The sequence below is a fragment of the Ziziphus jujuba genome, chromosome 9, assembly GCF_031755915.1.
Source record: "Ziziphus jujuba cultivar Dongzao chromosome 9, ASM3175591v1".
In the NCBI taxonomy this organism is placed as follows: domain Eukaryota; kingdom Viridiplantae; phylum Streptophyta; class Magnoliopsida; order Rosales; family Rhamnaceae; genus Ziziphus; species Ziziphus jujuba.
In genome coordinates, this window is record NC_083387.1 from 20,787,397 (window position 1) to 20,806,953 (window position 19,557).

At 31.4% G+C, this 19,557-nt stretch overlaps 1 protein-coding gene across 10 annotated transcripts; it reads left to right on the forward strand.

Annotated features, from left to right (window-relative positions):
• Positions 1-13,530: 13,530 nt before the first annotated feature.
• On the forward strand, positions 13,531-16,765 carry LOC107427264 (large ribosomal subunit protein uL2m). 10 transcript variants are annotated; one of them, XM_060811514.1, is made up of 6 exons: positions 13,549-13,706; positions 13,900-13,994; positions 14,116-14,201; positions 14,983-15,198; positions 15,363-15,530; positions 16,125-16,765. In XM_060811514.1, the coding sequence occupies exons 5-6, from the start codon at positions 15,434-15,436 to the stop codon at positions 16,631-16,633; spliced, it is 606 nt and encodes a 201-aa protein (XP_060667497.1). In that variant the 5' UTR covers positions 13,549-13,706; positions 13,900-13,994; positions 14,116-14,201; positions 14,983-15,198; positions 15,363-15,433; the 3' UTR covers positions 16,634-16,765. The 10 variants fall into 10 exon arrangements, with proteins under 10 accessions (XP_024933551.3, XP_060667498.1, XP_015893131.3 ...); XM_025077783.3 differs by lacking the exon at positions 14,116-14,201 and having other exon boundaries at positions 13,531-13,677; XM_060811515.1 differs by lacking the exon at positions 14,116-14,201 and having other exon boundaries at positions 13,531-13,673.
• Positions 16,766-19,557: the final 2,792 nt, after the last annotated feature.

Below are 19,557 nucleotides of genomic sequence, written 5' to 3' on the forward strand. Positions count from 1 at the left end.
ATTGTTCATTTGCAACCTCCATATTTATATCATTAACCAAATCAATTGGAGTTTGTGCTCCAACTTCTGTTGCCCGATCCTTTCCAAAAATATTAGCAAGCCTCTCATACACGGGAAAATGTTTACTTCTGCAACTTTTTGCACTTGGATTACACTAAAATAAAGAAAGATAATGTTTAGTCAAAAAAATAAAAAGATTAGTTTAGACATGCTAGAAATAAATTTTAGGATAGCAACCAAAAAATTCAATAAAACTATATTTCCTAAGAAAATTCAAAACCTGCACATATGCTTTCCAAGCATCGTCACTGTCAACTTCCACACATTTAAGAGAGTCATTCCATCGAAATCTACTTTTGTTGAGCATGTCGTATATTATACCATATTGCTTCTTCCATTTTTCATCTTTGACTCAATATGTGGACTTGCTCGCAATCCCGAATTAGGACACATCTCAGCTAGTTGCCTCTCAATCATATTCAGTGTGCTAGGTTTAAATGCTCTTGTGTCACAACGTTGCCCACTAGCTACAGCTTCATCTAAAATATTCAATAAAGCCTCTTCCTCACCTTTACTCCACATACGCCTAGCTTCATCTCCCTTGTTATTGTTACTGCAACCTCCAGCTTCCATTGCTATTCACGTATAAATTGCATTATTCCAACAACACCATAACAAGATGCAAGAAATATAACATGATTCTCAAATGTTGCACTTAATATAAATTGGACTTCATACAAATTATCCAAAAGATTAAACAAACAATAATATTTAAGCAGTTACAACAATCAACATAATATTATACAAAGCAATCAACTACTAACCATGATGACCTGTCCACTCATCAAACATTTGCTTAGCTAACTCATCTCTCCAGTTAGTCCATTGACTCGAGGAAGCAATTGATCCTATAATGTCCTCGTCTGCACTAATGTCCACATCTTCCACCCTATCATATTCAATTTCTCTAGGATCAAATGTCATTTCTCTTCTAATCAGATTATGTATAAGACAACATGCAGTAATTATCTTGATTTGTGTTGCAATTGAATAGAACGATGGACTTCTTAAAATTGCCCAACGCATTTTAAGAACCCTAAAACATCTTTCTATGATATTCCTAGCAGATGCATGCTTCATGTTGAAATACTCTTGATAAGTTGTGGGTGCACAACCATCTTTCCATTCGGAAAGGTGATATCTTTTTCCCCTATATGGTGCAAGAAATCCTTCACCATTAATGTAACCAGCATCTACTAAGTAATAACAACCTATATAAAAAAAAAATCTCCTATCAGTTTATGCACTGTTAGTCCATTACAATGAAAAAATTAATGATTGGTCTTACCTGTTGGTACTTTTAAGCCATTTGGTCTACTTAATGCATCTCGAAGTACTCTAGAATCCGAAGCGGAACCTTCCCAATCAGGTAATACAAATATGAATTTCATATTCGGATTACATACACCTAAAACATTTGTGGCTATCTCACCCTTCCTTGTTCGATATCTTGGCTTCTCGATTTCAGATACTTTCACCTTAATATAAGTTCCATCTAATGCTCCCAAACAATTCTATGTCACAAAGAAATTCATTCACATAAGATAATACTACAAATAATCTAACTGTAAGATTAGTAATCAAACTATTCCACAAACATACCTTAAACATTTTCCATCTATCATCCAAGCAATTATCTGACACAGATTCAGGTTGCTTCAACAAAATTCCATGTAAATGTAACACTCCATTCAATACTGAATTGAAATATCTACTAACTGTTTCCCCCGATCTATAGAATCTACGTATAATTGTACGGTTCTTTGCATGATAAGCAATTATGTGCAAAAATATGCACACTTGCTCTTCCAATGTAACAGTAACATCTCTTTTAACATAACCATCTTGACGTAATAACTCACATAAAACACTAAATGTTCTCCTATCCATCCTCATTTGACTAATACAATTGACATCATTATCTAACAAACTATTTAAAAATGATGTACGCAATTCAGTCCCCCTAGTTATTCGATTTCTAACTTCTCCATTATTTCTCCTTCGCCATGCTACATACATATACATAAGGAAGACAACCATAAAGCACGAACAAAAAGATTGTATTGTGAATAATTTTCTTCGATCCATATCTACAAAAAAAAAAAAAGGACAAAATAAACAACACATTAAATGGAATGTGATCAAGTGATAATTGATAAAAATTACATGAAAACACCTCTATCATTAAATGATAATTGATTAATTGCTAATTTATTCCCTCATTAAGTGATAATTGATTGACACAGTCTACACCTTTTCTACACACATTATAGTTGAAAGCTTAAAGTAAAAAGTGGATTATATATTTATTTATACTCATCTAACTAAATATATATATATATATATATATGTTAACATAAAAACAACATAGGGCAGTTTTCAATTTCAAAATATGGCACTTCACACTTCAAAATCAGTCTACTATTATTTAAAAGTGTATAAACGTTTACCAATTATTATATATATATAAATATTATACTAACTAGGAGGGGAAAGAAACCAATTATATTCACTTTCTTCACGCCAAAATATTGTTCAATTACAACCTCATACTTTTTATTGATTTTCATTATTTTCCCAAACTCATCAAAACATAATATTGATTATCCAACAGGTAAGTAGGCAACTGAAATATAAAATTCAGGTTGCCAAATACAGCCATTCAATCCAGGAAACTAAATAGATATCAAAATGTCAACTTTGCATCTTCCTGCAAAATCATGCAACCAAGTCCAAATCCATATGCAAATCCAGTTTTCTCACATTCTTGAGATTGCATCCGAGTTGCCAAAGGACAATCTAGCACTAATCTGACCAACATAACAGGTCTTTTAAAGTGAATAAAAGCATTCAGAAGTTTAATAAATAAAGCAAAAAAGCATTAACCCGCACTATTAACTTCCAATTTTAAAAAAATAAGTAACCTAAAATAAACAGTTCATGCATGCTTTTTTAAAGGTAATGTTCCTCAACTCACAAAAAAATATGAAAACATATAAAAAATTCTATATATAATTAGAGTATGGTAGTTGGAGATGACATATATTTTCATAAGGTCTTAGGCGACCATATTCAATTGGTTTGATTAGCTATCTAAGCTTTTTTGGGGATGTAATCTTCCACTACTCCGACAAAGAGCAGAGCATATACATATATATGATGGATTCAACTATACCAATCTCAAGCTTCTTTATTTTGGTTTTTTCCTCCTAGAGTTGGAACCACTTTTAGAGCACAAAATAGGTATCTAAGTTTTAAAGGCACCGAAAATGGTGGAACCTCAATGTCATCACTACCTTTTGCAATGTTTGAAGCATATTGTGCTAAAATACCAACAAAAAATTATTAATGATAACATGGACGATATCATTATTCTCACCATCTGGGTGAAGATTTAGCATTTGAACTGCAACAAAATTTACACAAAAACATGCATAAAAAGGAAATTTATACTGAAATAAATTCTCTGCATAATCAAATTAGGCAATGGTCTCTACTTGGCGTCAGTTCTTGAGAAACTCAATGCTCATAATGTGTAATTAGCTTTAGAAAATTGGAAATATGATCTGTGCTCATTATTATTTGTCCCATAACAGCTACCAAACTCCAAATAGAACTTTAAAATTCAAAATGTTGTCCTATTTAATTTATTCTACTACTTCTTGCTTGACCAATTGGGTAAGACTTCAAGGGCCTGATGGAAGATGGAGACATTGGACGTAGTAGGACAGAGTTGATCGAAGATCCAATTTCACTGGGTTTGATTTAACGAGTTTAATGATCCACTAGGTCCACCAACATAGCCTTGCAGTTTTAATTTTTATTTCCACTTGGATACCTTCCTTCTTTAAAGTCGTACATTAATTCAGAGTATATTAAAATAATATATATAAAAATAAAAATAAATTGCAATCTTTATACAAATTTGTTCGAAAACTAAGTTAAAATCTTTTATATTCACTTTTAAGTTTTCAATTTTTTCTTTTCCTTGGAACAAAGTTCTTTAAAAATTGTATTAGCATCTTTATTTTTCATGCGAGGTTTTCTGTAAATATGATGATAATGTAGCATATTTAATTTTAATTGAACTACATGCATGTGCAAAGTGCAAAAAGAAGCTAGTGATTTAAAAAAAGAAAAGAAAAAAAAACAGAAGACGAAGAAGCAAAAACAGTTGTTGGACTGTAAAAGAGACACCAGATTTACTAGTTGGTATGATGGAAGAAGAGATAATGATAAAGGAAGAAGCTGTCATAGACTCTATACTCTACCAATCTAGTACATCTAAGAAGCTTTTTGTGGAGGTACTCAAAGAGGAAATTCAACACTTAAATAAGGATAACCAAGGCTAACGATGGTCTTGCAAAGAGTATGTTTGCCGTGACCTTCTAATTAATAGAGGGAATCAGCATTTTGAGTCACATTCATCATTAACGTAGTCTTTTTCCTCTATGGTGAGCTTCCTTCTTCTATAGGAGACTTGACAAATCTAAGGTATGTAGGTTTCATGCTAAACCAAGTAGTGATTCAATTCCTACGGGAATGACTAATCTCACTAAGTTTAATAAATAAGCAACTGGGTACTAATAACTTTACTAGCCATTTGTACTGGTTCCAACATTTCTTTCATGATATATAATGACTGAGGTTGCGGAAATAGTCTAATGCTAATGAGAAATCCGATTTATTACTTTGACGATAAGCTAAACCAAGACTATACTAATAAGACCATCCTAAACGTCCTACATGAGCTTGTTCTATCTTAACAGCCTCCAACAATTCCTCAATTTTTTGTTGGGATACATTATTATCTCTGGCCTTAAATTCTCAAAAGAATTACCTACCTTCTTTGAAATATTCCATTTTTATATATGTTGGCTAACAGCTATGTATATGAAATAAAACAAAGTAGTTAAGTGTTTTTAAATCCTAATGAATGGCTAATTTTGTAGGAAAGAGTGAACAAATTTGAAGGAGGAGGGCAAGTCTAACTGCTGTTTTTCCTTGTGTTAAAGATGTTAAACTAAGAGCAGTAGATTCCTTGGACACTTACCGGCCAGATGAAGAAATCTACATCTTACGAAGTTACACTTGAACAGAGATGAGATAAGATTTTTGCATACATGCTATAATACAGAGATAATGAAGAACAAGTTGGTTTTTGTAACAGATGTTGCTGTTAGAAACGAAGAGGTCTTCATTGGTTGGGAAATGTGGATTTGTTGGGGATTGTGAAAATGTTATCTGCAATGGGGTTGATGTGGTTAAGTGATGGTGGAGGACAAAAGCAAAGAGTGGTCGAGCATGCTAGTTTTTGATAGAATGAAATAGGAGGGACGAAGAGTGGGATGGGAGGGTGGGGTTGAAGGACAAATGAGAATGGAGAGAGCAGAGGAGTGTGGAGGAATAGATGGATACTGGAGCAAATTTGGTTGCTTTGTGTTGGTGGAGAGATTTGTACTAAAGAGAATGGATGGAAAAACATTACAACACCCATGATTTCAGCCTACTTACTAGATCAGGTGCAAATGGGAATGAGAAACTTGTATTAAACTATTGTAATATATATATATATATGTATGTACATACACACACACACACACACACACCATACTATTCAGCTTTAATCTTTTCAAAACATCTACTCTAAGCTATAATTGTTGACATGGAACAATGGAAAGTGCTAAGGATCGTCACTTTCCCAAATAAGGTTTTTATATGTTTAAGCTTCATCAATAAGATTATATGTTTAAGGTCCATCAGTAACAAAATCTAATTTATTCAAAAGTTCTAACTGCCAACATTGGTAAAAGAATCAACGACTAATGAATGAGTCTCTTGACCCTTTGTTAATGAAGTAGTGACTGGTTGGCTTAAGTCATTAATGATATGTAATGTATTACCAGGCAATCAAGTGAACATATTTAAATCATTAACAAACAATTAAGTGAGGTTTTAGCTTCTAATTTCATTTCACCATATCTATAGGTTTCACCTCTCAATGGAATTTACCAAAGAGATAAAGAATTAAGCAATGAAGAAATCCTTCCAAAATAAAAGAGAACACAAATAAATAAGTTTTCTAGCTGTCTTGCATAAAAGTACTGTTCACTTGCAAACCAGCACCCTTTTGGTAAAATGGCCATATCTTCCTCTAGAAGACTCTAAATTGAACAACATTTGCTTTTAGGTGCCATAATTTCATAATTTTTAAGCTAAATAATGATGTACAAACCCGAAGAAGAATAATGAAATGATGATGATGGAAGATTGACAAAGCAACTGACATTTCCCAAAAAAATTTAATAAATTTTCAGCTAAAAAAATTAATGTAAAAAAACAAAGAAGAAGAACAAGATGGTGATGATGGCAGATCGATGAAACAGAGAAAGGATGCAGCAGAAGATAAACTCACCAGCAATCAACTGCTTCGAAGGGTAGTTTAAGCCTCCAAAATCAAGCTTTTTCCTTCTGAATATCAAATCAAGCCCTAACATAAATAGATCAAAGCTTATTTCGCAGATCAACAAAAGACATTTACCAAAAATATTTCACAATTTTTTAGCTAAAACTTAATGTAAAAAACAAAGAAAAATAACAAGATGATGATGATGGAAGATCGACAAAACAGAAGAAGAAGACATGCTCACTGGCCAGAGATGCTTCGAAGGGGATGGTGATGCGAGATCGAAGATGCTTCGAAGGGGGCAGCCAGAGATGCTTCGACGAGAGCTCAGTCGGACAAAAGTGACCCAGTCTCCAGATGGGTCAGATATATCCCCTTCATTTGGGATAAAATGATCAACGGGACCAACCTGTCCCCCTCCCATTTTAACTTTCCAAACACCGGACTGGGACTGGGTCCTGTCCTGACCTGCCCAGTCCTGCGTAACAAACATGCCTTATAGGGTCAAAATACATACAAGCTTTGCCAACCATATCACATAGCCAATCATATAGAAAACCCTACCTAATTTTGTTTATTTTATTTTTCATGAATTGCATTTTCTTTGAACCAAAAAGACAACACCCTAAAAAGTTGAGGAAGAAAGAAGTACATGAAGCTTGTCGTGGAGCTCACGGTCAGATCGGAGCTTGACGTAGATGCGCTCAATGAGGCTAAGCCTTATCAAGTCCAACAGCTCCTTCATCGTGCTCTCTTCCTTGCTCGCCATTACTTCATCGTTTCCTCTCTCTCTTTCTCTCTCTCTCTCTCTATATATATATATATATATCTTTTTTTATTTTGTTTGGGATCTGACCGCTTCAGTTTAGCATCTAATGCTCACACATTTGAATATTTAGACACCGCCATTGATTACTTTTGGGGGAAGGATGAGGAAGGAGAAGAGAAGAGCCTGCGAAAATATTTCATTTTTTAGTAATTTTATTATATTTAGGGATAATTTCGAAACATTTTCTAATATATATCAAACTATTCTAGGCGTTAATATTTGATAGAAATACCATTTTGTTATTTTATTTTAAAATTCATTTAGCTGTTTTATTAAGAAATTATAAAAATCATTTATTATTTATTAAATGAATATAACAGTTTTTTTTAAGAGAATTTTTATTTTTTTTAGTAATTTTATCATATTTATACATTATTTTAATATATATTTCATTTTTATTTTAATTTTTAAGATGTACAATTACTTTTCTACCTTTTAGGTGTTAACTTTAAGTCTTTAAGAGACTTTGATTAATGGTGAGCGTAGGCGAAAAAATCAGGATCCAAATTTGACATGAGTTAAATTTTAAAGGCTATAGTTAATACTAATCTTAAATAAAATTAGTAAAAAAAAAAAATGTGTTCAAGTTGATAAAAATCTTAAATAAAATTAGTTAAAAAAAATAATAAATGTGTTCATGAACTTTGCACAGAGAGCACATATACCACCGGATCTCAATCAATGTGTTTCTCAGAGCAGTTTAATGTACAAATATTAGACCAATATGCAAGCAGATTCTTTTCTCCCTGGAAAACACTTTACATTGCATCCTGCAATACTAAAGTTAACAGCAAAACCTAAGATACTGTTAATTCCACTGAAGAAATATGAGGAAAGATTAGTATTAGTGTAATTTGGAGGAAATGGATGGAGATTATCAGAGGGAGGAGAATTGGTGACATTGAGAATTAGTAAAAACACTATCAATCCCATAATCCAAATCATCAACAGCTTCACTCCTAAGCATGCTATAGAAAGTAATCAATACACAAAGAAATATAATTTATAGGCCTGATCAATCTTTCTTATCAAATCAATATTTTATAAATAATTTATTTACAAAAGAAAATAAAAAAGTATTTTGTTGTAAAATTTAATTTATTTTGGCCTCATACAAGTTGAAAATATATGTGCATATATCGATATATATATATATATATAAATATAGTTCGTAGCCAGTGTAGACATTTGCATTTTGTAAAAATGATGATATAGATTTAGATGATGGTTTTTAAAAACCGTCATATAAAGTATTATTATAGAAAATATTTTTTTCAAAAACCATTTTTCTAAAGTAACATCCACATTTTAATAAAATGGGGATGTCCACACTTGAAAAATCATATATCTATATATATATATATATATTAATAGTGTTAAAGGTACCAAAAAGTTCGCTAAGTAATTTATGAAATAATATGGCAAAATAACATAGCATTATTTTATTGGTTTTGAATATTTAATTATACTTGTTATATAAAAAAATTAACTTATCCATATTTAGGTTATATATATTTATCAATCAATAAAAAAAATGATACATCATCTTTGTTATATTATTTGGCAAACTATTTGGTAAACTTTTTGGCACCCATAGCACTACTGTATATATATATATATATATATTAATGTTCTATTGGAAACATGTTTCCAATATAGAATAAGAATGTTTTGATGTATTAAATATTAAAAATATTATTTTAATTAATAAATTAATAAGAAAACCTTAATTGAAAAAGTGGTGACCCCTTGGCACTTACTGCATCTCTAGGTATCCAACATAAGAGTTGAGTTTTTCTATAAAATTGTTCAACGTACCAATATATTTGATAAATCATCTTGGCTTTTGAATGGGTACATTAAAAAGTTATAAGTAGTTATGCCTATTATTATGTACCTTTAGATCTATATATCCAATGAATAAGATGATATTTACTAATTGCCAAAAAAAGTTGTAAAATATTTTGGTACATATAAAACCCACCCTTATATATATACAGTTTTAATATAGTAAAGACATTGTTAGGATCTTATAGTAAGGACGTTTTATGTGGCAATTTAAGTCATTTATCTTGGTTCGTTTCTAGTGGAAACATTCGCATTCCATAAAATCAAGATATGGCTTTAGATGGTGGTTTTTAGAAACTATTGTCTAAAGTTTTATTATTGATGATGGTCTTTCTAAAACTCATCATCTAAAGTGACGTTCACATTCTAACAAGATGTGGATATCCACGTTGGAAAATTCTCATATATGTATATATATATATATACATAAATAATGTTAAAGGTACTAAAAAGTTCATTAAATAATTTATCAAATAATGTGGCAAAATGACGTGTTGTTTTTGGGTATTTAGTTATAATTATCCTTTAAAGAATCCACTCATCAATACTTAGGTTATATATATTTGTCAACCAATAAAAAAATGACATATCATTTTTGCTACATGATTTGATAAACTATTTGGTGTGTATAGCACTACTGTATATATACATATATATAGTAATATTCTGTTGGAAATATATTTCCAATATAGAATGGGAATGTGTTGATATGCTAAATGTTGAATATGCCATTTCAATTAATAAATTAATACCAAAACTCTAATTATGAAAGTAGCAAACTCTTAGCACTTATTGCGTCACTAGGTGTCCAACATAAAAGCTTATATAAATGCATGTCTATATCTATATATAGTTTTGCTATATAAGTGTTAAGTGAACTAATATATTTGACAAATCATCTTGGTTATGATTTATACATTATTAAATCTATATATTAATGAACAAAATGATACTTACAACTGCTAAAAATAATATTTGTCTAATATTTTTGTACATAAAAAACCTGCCCTTATATATATAGTTTTGATATAGTAAGAATACTATTAGGATATTATGATAAGGACATTTTATATGGTAATTTAACTCATTCATCTCAGGTAGCAAGTGCTGAGAGTTGTTACATTTCATTTTAGGTTTTTAAATTTAACTTTACTTAATAACTGATAATGCAATTAACCAATAACATTTACCATGTAAGTATCATGAATTTTATTAAATTAGAGATTTCTTAATAAAAAAAGGCCTCATATATATAGATATGTATATACAGTTCATCTCTTATTAGGATATTCTGATGAAATTCATGCAAATTCTAATATCATACGATATATTTGTGGAAATATTTTTTTCTGTAATGTATTGCATAATGTTAGACTTTATACCAAATTCTATCAAAATATTTTGATGAGAGGTTAGCTATATATATATACATAAGTTCTATCTATCTCGTATGCAAAATGTCATAAAAAGAAAAAGTAATCGGTGCCAATATAACCTGCATACTCCTATGCTGATTTAACTTTAATTGGATCAAGTTCACTTTCTCATGTATTACGACGCTGATAACAGGGATCCACTATAATTATATATCTTTTGTATTATTATTGGGGAAAAATTATATACATTTCAAGATTAGCTGTCATGTATCTTGGATTTTTTGTGTTTTAACTTTTTCATAACATATAAAAATGCAAATTTCTTACATAATAAGATATATATGACTTATTCTAACCAAAAGGATAAAGGCTAAAGTCCTATCATTATATGGTGGAAATTCGATTATATCTACGAAAAAATTAATATAGATGTATGCAGATTACTTGATAGATTCATCTGGGTACATCCACCATTTGAGATTCTCAGATATACCAACTTCTACCCCTTTAACCTTTTTTATTCACCAAACATATATACACTCATATATGTTTGAATGCTCATATCATTGCACTCAAATAAAAATCCACATAATATATATATATATATATATTATGGATTTTGTAACTTGTACGTGGTAGCATAATACAATAGTAGCATAATATAGTTCTACTTGTATTAATAATTATTATTTCTATGTTGTCATTATCATAATAATTATTATTTTAATTTATAATTATAACAAATTATAAGTTTTGTACATATTATTTTTGTTTTGTTACTCGTTGTTTATTTAATTTGTCTTTCTTTAATAAATTGTGGGTTCTCCACAACCTTTTCTTATTTTATTAAAGTATTTTGTTATATATACACACACACACACATCTCTTTTATTTTATGAACTAAAAAAATGTAATTTACAAGCAAATAGTAAATAAAATTTTATTAAAAATTCATCGTATTATTATTTTTGTATAGAAAGTTACAAAATGAAAATGAGCAATGGAAAAGGAGAATTACTAGAAAAATGAAGAGGATTGAAAGCATAAACAAATTCTTTCTTAATATATACCAACCTTAATATAAGCATTCATATATACAGGAGATAAGTTTAAATAAAAAAACTTGAAAACCATATTACATTTAATTTATAACTACAAATATAAATGATACATATGCAAAAGCAACATTGATAAATTGTACAGCAACAATATAAAATTATCTAAAAACTACATCTATCCATTTAGAATCATAAATTTATAAAATTAATACAAATTAATTGGAAAACAAACAAGAAATTGTAACATTACAAGCTTAATAAAAACCACAAAAATTGAAAAGATTCCATAATTGCCATCCAACCATTTATCGAGACTTATAGTATTATATATATATATATATATATTCTTTTCTATTTTTCTCATGATAGCAAAAAGAAATGAAATTTTTGAATTTTAGCAGCTATCCCCTTAATTATTAAATTTTTATACTTTGGTCCCTAATTTTTTACTTTTTATATTTTACCATTTTTGTCCTTGAACTTTAAAATTTTTTAAATTTTAATTCTTGAACTATATATTTTTTTTATCTGCTTTTTAACAATTCTGAGACATCTAATGCGTTTACTTAAATAATAAAATAATAAAATTATGAAATTAGACAATTTCAAAAGATTGATACATTAAATGTTGTACGTTTCAAAATTATCAAAGAATAGATAAAAATTAAGAATAGATAAAAATTGGTTAAAGGATCAAAGTTTAATAAAAAGGAAGTTTAAGAATCAAAATATTAAAAAATGACTAAAGTACAAAAATAAAATGATCTAAATAGCCCAATTTTTTTTTTGGCATATTTGCACTGCTAGTCTCTAAAACTATATTAGTTATTGTATTTTAGTGCCAAACTTCCTTCTTTTTTTTTTTTTTTTTTTTTTTTGGTAATTTTGTTCCTAAACAGTTGGAAATATTGCATCAATGGTCCCTAAACTCTATCAGCCATTGCATTTTGGTCTCAAAGTTTTTATTTTTTAGGCAGTTTCGCTCCTCAACAAGCACGTGTGGGGCATTTAAGGGCGTTTGGAGTCTTCTGTAGTCTTTTCCTTCATCAAAATTTTCTTATTTAAAGAAAGTGTTAGCCATTCTTTTCAGTCTTCAATATCCCATTGTTTCTATTTCCCCGCAGATACACTATATGGAAGCTAGCCTCCAAATAAACGTTAATGTAGTTGGCCGATCCACGGCCGGAATTTATGAACTCCGGTGAGGAAAGGGTGAGGCTGATTTAGTTGAATTTCAAAGGTGATTTTAAGAGATCATTTTAGCCTAAAATAAGCTCACCATGGGATTCTAAAACTCAAAAAACCTTGTAAAGTTTTGGTTTAATCAGTTGGATAGCAAAGATTTTGAAAAAATTCTTGGTTCCACACTCACATGTGCCTCTAGCTTTTTGATTTTTTTTGAGTTTATCTATTATATTTTAAAAGATTAAGTTAAAATAACTAATTTGATTTATTTAGATGGATTATGTCCCCCCTAAGTTAACTTATCTACAAATGTTACTATTTGTTGTAAAATCATAATCTAAATTTGAGATTTAATTAATTTAAATATTTAATTATATATACTAATTCATATTTTTAGTTTAATTATGTATTTAAGCGACAACTATTCAAAAATGCCCCCAAAAAAAATAAATTTGACAACTGTTTCATTCTCAATATTTATTTTAATTAGTATTTTTACAAAAATTATGATGACGCAAAAGTAGGCTAAAAATTTCTAGGTGTTATACAAAGTGGAAAAATTTGACAAAGTTCATGAGAAAAAAGACTTAGAAAGCAAAAGAAAACGTATTTCAAAACCAAAAGAAATTTGCCAAAGTAGTAAAATTTACCTCAAAAATTAAATTAACAAAGGAAATAAAAAAATATACAAGCAAATACCCGATTTAGAGAAACAAAAATTCCGGGTGTTACAAATTAATAGAACAAAATTAATAAATATTATAAAAAATGTTTTGAGTTTTACAGAAGGAAAATTTTAAGTTCCTTACTAAAAGGGTTTTTAAAGAGGCCTCCTAAACCCTCTTCTTCTTCTCTTCCAAGCAGGTCCATCTCCTTCTTTCTCTGCAGTCCGGCGCGACCCCTCGGCAGCTGTAGGTGAAACATCTCGGTTTTTTCCCAACTGGGTAGCTCGGATTTTTATTCTTATTTATTTTTACTCTGTTTTGGGAATGTTATTTTCTTGGAGGTTTCAATCACAATACCAAAAGCTTCTTCGACTCCTCATAGCTCTGCCTATTTGAGCTCTGCCCTTCTTTCACTCAAGAAATCCACAATTTTTTTTTTCTTTTTTTGAAATGATTTTGGTTATGTGAGCAGGCAATTGCAACGGGGGTGTTATCGGCGTTCAGTAATTCTCAGAAGCTCAACTGGCATACAGAAACTTCAAGTCAGACGGCATTCTTCTGAAAGTGGTAGGTTCACTTCTGAATTGGTGATATTTTTGTCTGGTTACTATGAATACTGAACTGTTTCTTGCTTTGGTTGAACCAAATACCAAGCATAAGTAATGCAAATTTTTGTTCCTCATGATAGGTTATTTACTTCCATTATAAGTTGGGGCATTTTGTGGGTTAGCAATTAATTTCAATTGTTTTTCCTGTTGAATCATTGGACATAAGGTAAACATATTTAATAATGCTAGTTTATTCGAAAATACTCATTGTCCTGGCCAATATGAATAAGCTCAGTTCCGGTGGAAATTGGAAATGGATATGAGGATTTTTCATTTATCTCAGAATTGTGAAAGCTCAAATGGACAAGGAAAGCTGAGAAAATGTTGAAATAGCAATGATCACTTATTGCAATTTCATGCAATGCTTTTGTTTACATTAGAACCAATTCATTTGGAATTTACCAGATTTTGTTTAAAGCACATCATTATAGGCACACACCAACATCTACCTACATGTATGTTTTAAACTGATGAAATGGTTTTCAAAATATTCATTCATGTTAAGAAGCGGATACAGCATATAACCAAAAGAGTTCAAAATTTAAAAAGATAGTGTGTTTTTTTTTTTTTTTTTTTTTGGGCTTTAGTTTAGGTTTTGTTTTTGCCAGAATTCATACCTTGTCAGGTTCTGCCCTTGTTGAGTTGCTACAGAATTGTCCTGATTTCAATTTCTCAATGCTGCCCCTTTTTTTTATACTAGTTCATATTTTCACTTAGCTAATGTTACAAGAACTTCATCATCAGAAGTAAGTAAATAATAGGTAGGAATTCCTTTCGCATTTTTCATTTTGCATTTCATCACTTTTTTGGCTGCCTTCAAATGTATCATACAGTACTTTCTTATTCTGTTTTCATGTACTTTCTTTGCATAATAAGTATTTTGTGAACATGGTTAGTTGGAAAAAAATGCCCCACTGCTCCAACCTAAGATTCATGCCCTTAAACAGGGTTTTTGAGAAAAAGTTTGAATTGTGAAAACGACAAATCCTCAAGAGGTATTGCTGCAAAAAACCCCAAAATAGAAAGTAGGCGTCTTTGTTCATCCCCTTCCCTTGGGTCATGAGTCCAGTTCCACTACAGTAGCAACCAAACAGGGTTCTTCTTGTTATGTCCTGTTCATGCACCTCATGCCTCAGCTGATGGATTTTCCAATCTTCAGGCCGGTACTACTTTCTTTCCAAACCTCTCAACCTGCCCAATCCTGGCTTTTTACTAAAATTGAAATTTATTCTGTCATAATTAAATAAAATGTTTAAAAAGTACAAAAGATCACTTCTTTTATTATTATTCTTATTCTTATTCTTATTATTTTGGGTATTTTTGGCAGTGGATAGTGAGAGAAAAAAGGAAACCCTGGAAATTGTGAGCTGAGAACTCGGTGAGGGCTTTTTGGATTCAATGGCTCTATGGAGAGCAGGCGCTGCTTCGACAACCCTCTTCAACACCTTCGTCCGTCCATCTTACCTCTTCACCGCCTCTCGCCATCTTTCTACCGGTACTATTCTAACCTCTTTTTCTTTTCTATTCTTTACTATTACTTCTCTTTTTGTCCTTTTCTTTTTCTTTTTCTTCTTTGCTTTTATAATTTTTGGTTCTTTTCCAAAGGGGAGCTAGGCAAACTGGCAACTTTTACCAATATATTGCATTTTGAGCTCATTGAAGTGCAGCTGAGCTAACCTTAATTTCAGTGTATGCCCAACAATTAAGAAAAAGCGACAAAAGAAAAAAGAAACAAATATAAAGGCTAACGCTGTTGTTTTGTTTTGTTTTATATGCTATGTTTATTAGGGGAAGCAATCGAAAACTGTAATTTATTTGTCCAAATTACAATGTTATAAGCTCACCAGAACTCTTTGGTTGCTTGGTAAAAGAGATTTCAGCTTTTAAATAGTATATTATTGAGAAGATTATGCCTCAATTGCTTTACAAATATGAATTTGTTCTTTTATTTTTAGTGTGCAAAGTGTCTGATGAAGGGTAGTAGCATTAAATTTTCGATAGTTTGGATTTTGATTTATTTCCTTTATTCTCTTTGCTGGTCAGCCTGTGAATCAAGTCATGGAGATCTTTTCTTGTTCATTTCCCGCAGATGTAGCTGATGGTTCACTGCGTAATAGCATGAAGAACCAGTTGCTTCATGTGGATATCAATTCTCTAATAGGCAGTTGCATGCCTCTATCTTCTATGCGAATTGGAACCATCATCCACAACATTGAGGTGAACCCGGGTCAAGGTGCCAAGCTAGTTCGAGCGGCAGGAACTTGTGCAAAGATTCTGAAAGAGCCCTCCTCAACAAAGTGTCTTGTGATGCTGCCTTCTGGTGCTGAAAAGTGGATTGATTCTCAGTGCCGTGCCACAATTGGTACGGTGTCTAATGCAAGCCATGGAACGAAGAAGCTCAGGAAGGCTGGACAAAGCAGGTGGCTGGGACGAAGACCGGTGGTTCGTGGTGTGGCAATGAATCCAGTGGATCATCCCCACGGTGGAGGTGAGGGACGGAGCAAGAGTAGTGGGGCATGGGGGAAAGGTTCTCGAACACCTTGGGGCAAGCCAACCAAGTCTGGATTCAAGACTGGACCCCTGAAGCGCAGAAAGTAATGTCTGAGCCTTTTCTTTTTCAATGCTATTTTTGGAACTTACAATTTTTTTTTTTTTTAATGAACTAGATGACCTAATAATATGTGCACTTGAAATGTTGACCTTTTCAAAGAAATTTCTGAAGTTTGTATTTTTGAAGGTTGTAGTTCTTGTTGCTTTGGGTGGGTGGGTTGTGGGGGCCGACAGTTTGCTTCAGAAGTAAATTCTCCCCCTTTGCTGGGGGCTTGAGAAGTAATGTGCAGGCAAAACATATATCTTGAGATATTTGGTAATTACTGTATTGTGAGATGAAGATTTTCCCACCTTCTTATCTTGATTCTACTAACTATCAAACAACTTCAAATGTAATGGTTGAGGTCAGGAAAAGATTACAGTCCTCTATTATCTGGATCATAAAAAATCTTCTGCAGATAAAATCTTTAAGTCGATTATCATCTGCTTTCATGCCACAGTGAATTGTATACAGCTGAGATCATTCCCTGCTGTTTATATATTAACAGAGGGGTTTTAAGAAATTTGGTAGGTCATCAAATTACAGGAGACATCATGATTACCAATATGATGCTTACTTGTTTCACGACTTTGCTTTGGAGACGTTGCTGACTAGCTGTCTGAGCATGTTCCAGGTCTTAAGCCTGGGAGTGTTCCTTGCTTTTAACTTCTGCAACACGTTATTGAATATTTAGTTAAATTCATCTAAATTTCGGATTCCTCCAAAAGAAGGAGATGATTATTATCAGTAAAATTTGAGCTGTCATTCTCTCTCTCTCTCTCTCTCTCTCTCTATATATATATATATATATATATATATATATATCTAATGATCAGGGAATGATAATTGACTTAAAGCCTATCATCTAACTCTTAATTTCACAACCATCATCTGTAAAATTGTTTCACGATTTCGATTAGGAAATGTTTCTCAGCATGTTCGAACTCACGATTTCGATTAGGAAATATTGAATTCGTCAAAAAGACCAAGAATATCGGAACATGAACGTTTTCTGAGCAAACCAAAAGACAAGAGCAATCTCTTTAGCCAATAAATTTTAATATTATTGTTGACTTATTTGACAATTTTTATGTGTCAAATATGTCTCAGATATTAAAAGTGAAACACAATTCATATTTATTTCAGTAATTGTAAGGACAGAAAATAAAAGATAAAAGATGAGGTAATCATTCTCTAATAACAAGTACTAAATCAGACATTGGTATCGTTTCACATTAGCAAAACCACAAGACTAGTGGTTGAGTTTTTTTTCTTCCCATTTTGACAATATAAACTCAAGAGCTGTTACTAGCATAATTTACCTTTCCATGTTACTGTTATTGAACTCCGACTTGATATAGGCACAAACCAAAACCAGTCCTTTCATTGAAAGGAAAGTCCTGAATGTGGATCTCATAAATGAGCAATTTCCTCTGGCTGTCTATCGTGCTGACTTGTTTCACAATTTTTGATATGGAGATGTGTCTGAGAATGTTTTAAATCTTAAGCCTTTGGAGTGTTATTCGCTCAACTTCCGCAACATATCATTGAAAATTTAGTCAAATTCTCCAAATATGGATTCCTCCATAAAAGGAGTTGATGATATTGAATAAAACTGACATGTGATATGAAATGATCGAGGAATGATAATTGACTTACCCATCAAAACATATCAAAGCCGAACCAACCAAATAGCTATGAGTAATCTTCAGCCAATCATCCTATGTTCCGTTTTGCCTTTGGCTTTCTTTCATGGAGTGATGTAAATTTGTGGCATGCAGCACAACAAAGTTGTAGTTGTTAATATAGTTGTGTATCAAAAATATGCTCAAAGCTTATATATAATAAAAGAATTATGCGCAGAATTTTCTAACTGGGAAGCTAAAGTTTTGTGCTTGACCCTACATACAAAGTTTTGAATCTCCATACAAAGCAGGACATGCTTAAATTGCATCTGCAAAACATAACTAATTAGATCTGTCTCCAAATAGAAACCACTGAAAAGTGGACATAAGCATATTGTGGGAAGATTGCTAATAACTAATGCCAAAAACTCAAATAGCTATCTTGAACAGTGAAAATAACTTAAAAAATTTATGATGATTACCAATTCATCGTCACCATAAGGCATTCATTTTTTGAACAGTAAAGCACTTGAATTTTTTCAAATCAGGTGCTGCATACAACATTTGGAAAAATATCAGGAATCATTTGCAATTTCAAAAGCTCTGGAGTCATTCTAAATTTCAAATGAGATTTAAAGTAGGTAATAAGATATCTTTTGTACCTAAAGAAGAACTAGATGATCGTGAAAGATTTTTTTTTGGAAGTTATTGCAAGTCAAACACTGGGATGTGAGCAACTGTTGGCCAATCTTCTCATGGTTTTGATTTCTTTCCAATATGGTCCTGCATATATACAATCGGCTGGGGCTTCTGCCCGCAGTGTATTAACACAAAGCTTTGGTCAGCAGCTATGTTGTATTGTCAAATTTTATGAAACATGAAAACTACCAGTAATCCTGATGTTAAGAGACATTTAAGAGAATATTCTAACTTTTGAACCCTGAAGTATTCTAATAAGCTCAACTTTTAAAATGTACTATGGGAAAAAAATGATCATAATGATTGATGGAATTGACATTTGATTCTGTATATAAAATAGCCTGGTTTTGATAATTGACATATGTGCCTAAATGAAATAGAGAATTGGCCAATCTTCTCATGGTAGCATTCACATGTGATTAATTCTTTACAAACGACATTCCCTTTGTAAAGTAGGCCTTTTGATAAACTGAGTTTGAGCGAGCAAAAATCAAGCTGAGTTTGAGACGATATCTAACTGTTCCAGCCTATTTACAACCCTAATTATATTATTAAATTGCAGTAGGCAAGATCAATACCATTATGATACTGTTGACACGCACGATTTT

Bases quoted from the DNA above. Each gene is read 5' to 3' on its own strand.
- LOC107427264 (XM_025077783.3), top strand. From the start codon at position 15,434: ATGGCTCTATGGAGAGCAGGCGCTGCTTCGACAACCCTCTTCAACACC. The intron at 15,531-16,124 runs GTACTATTCTAA...CATTTCCCGCAG, and splicing joins CTCTCGCCATCTTTCTACCG to ATGTAGCTGATGGTTCACTG.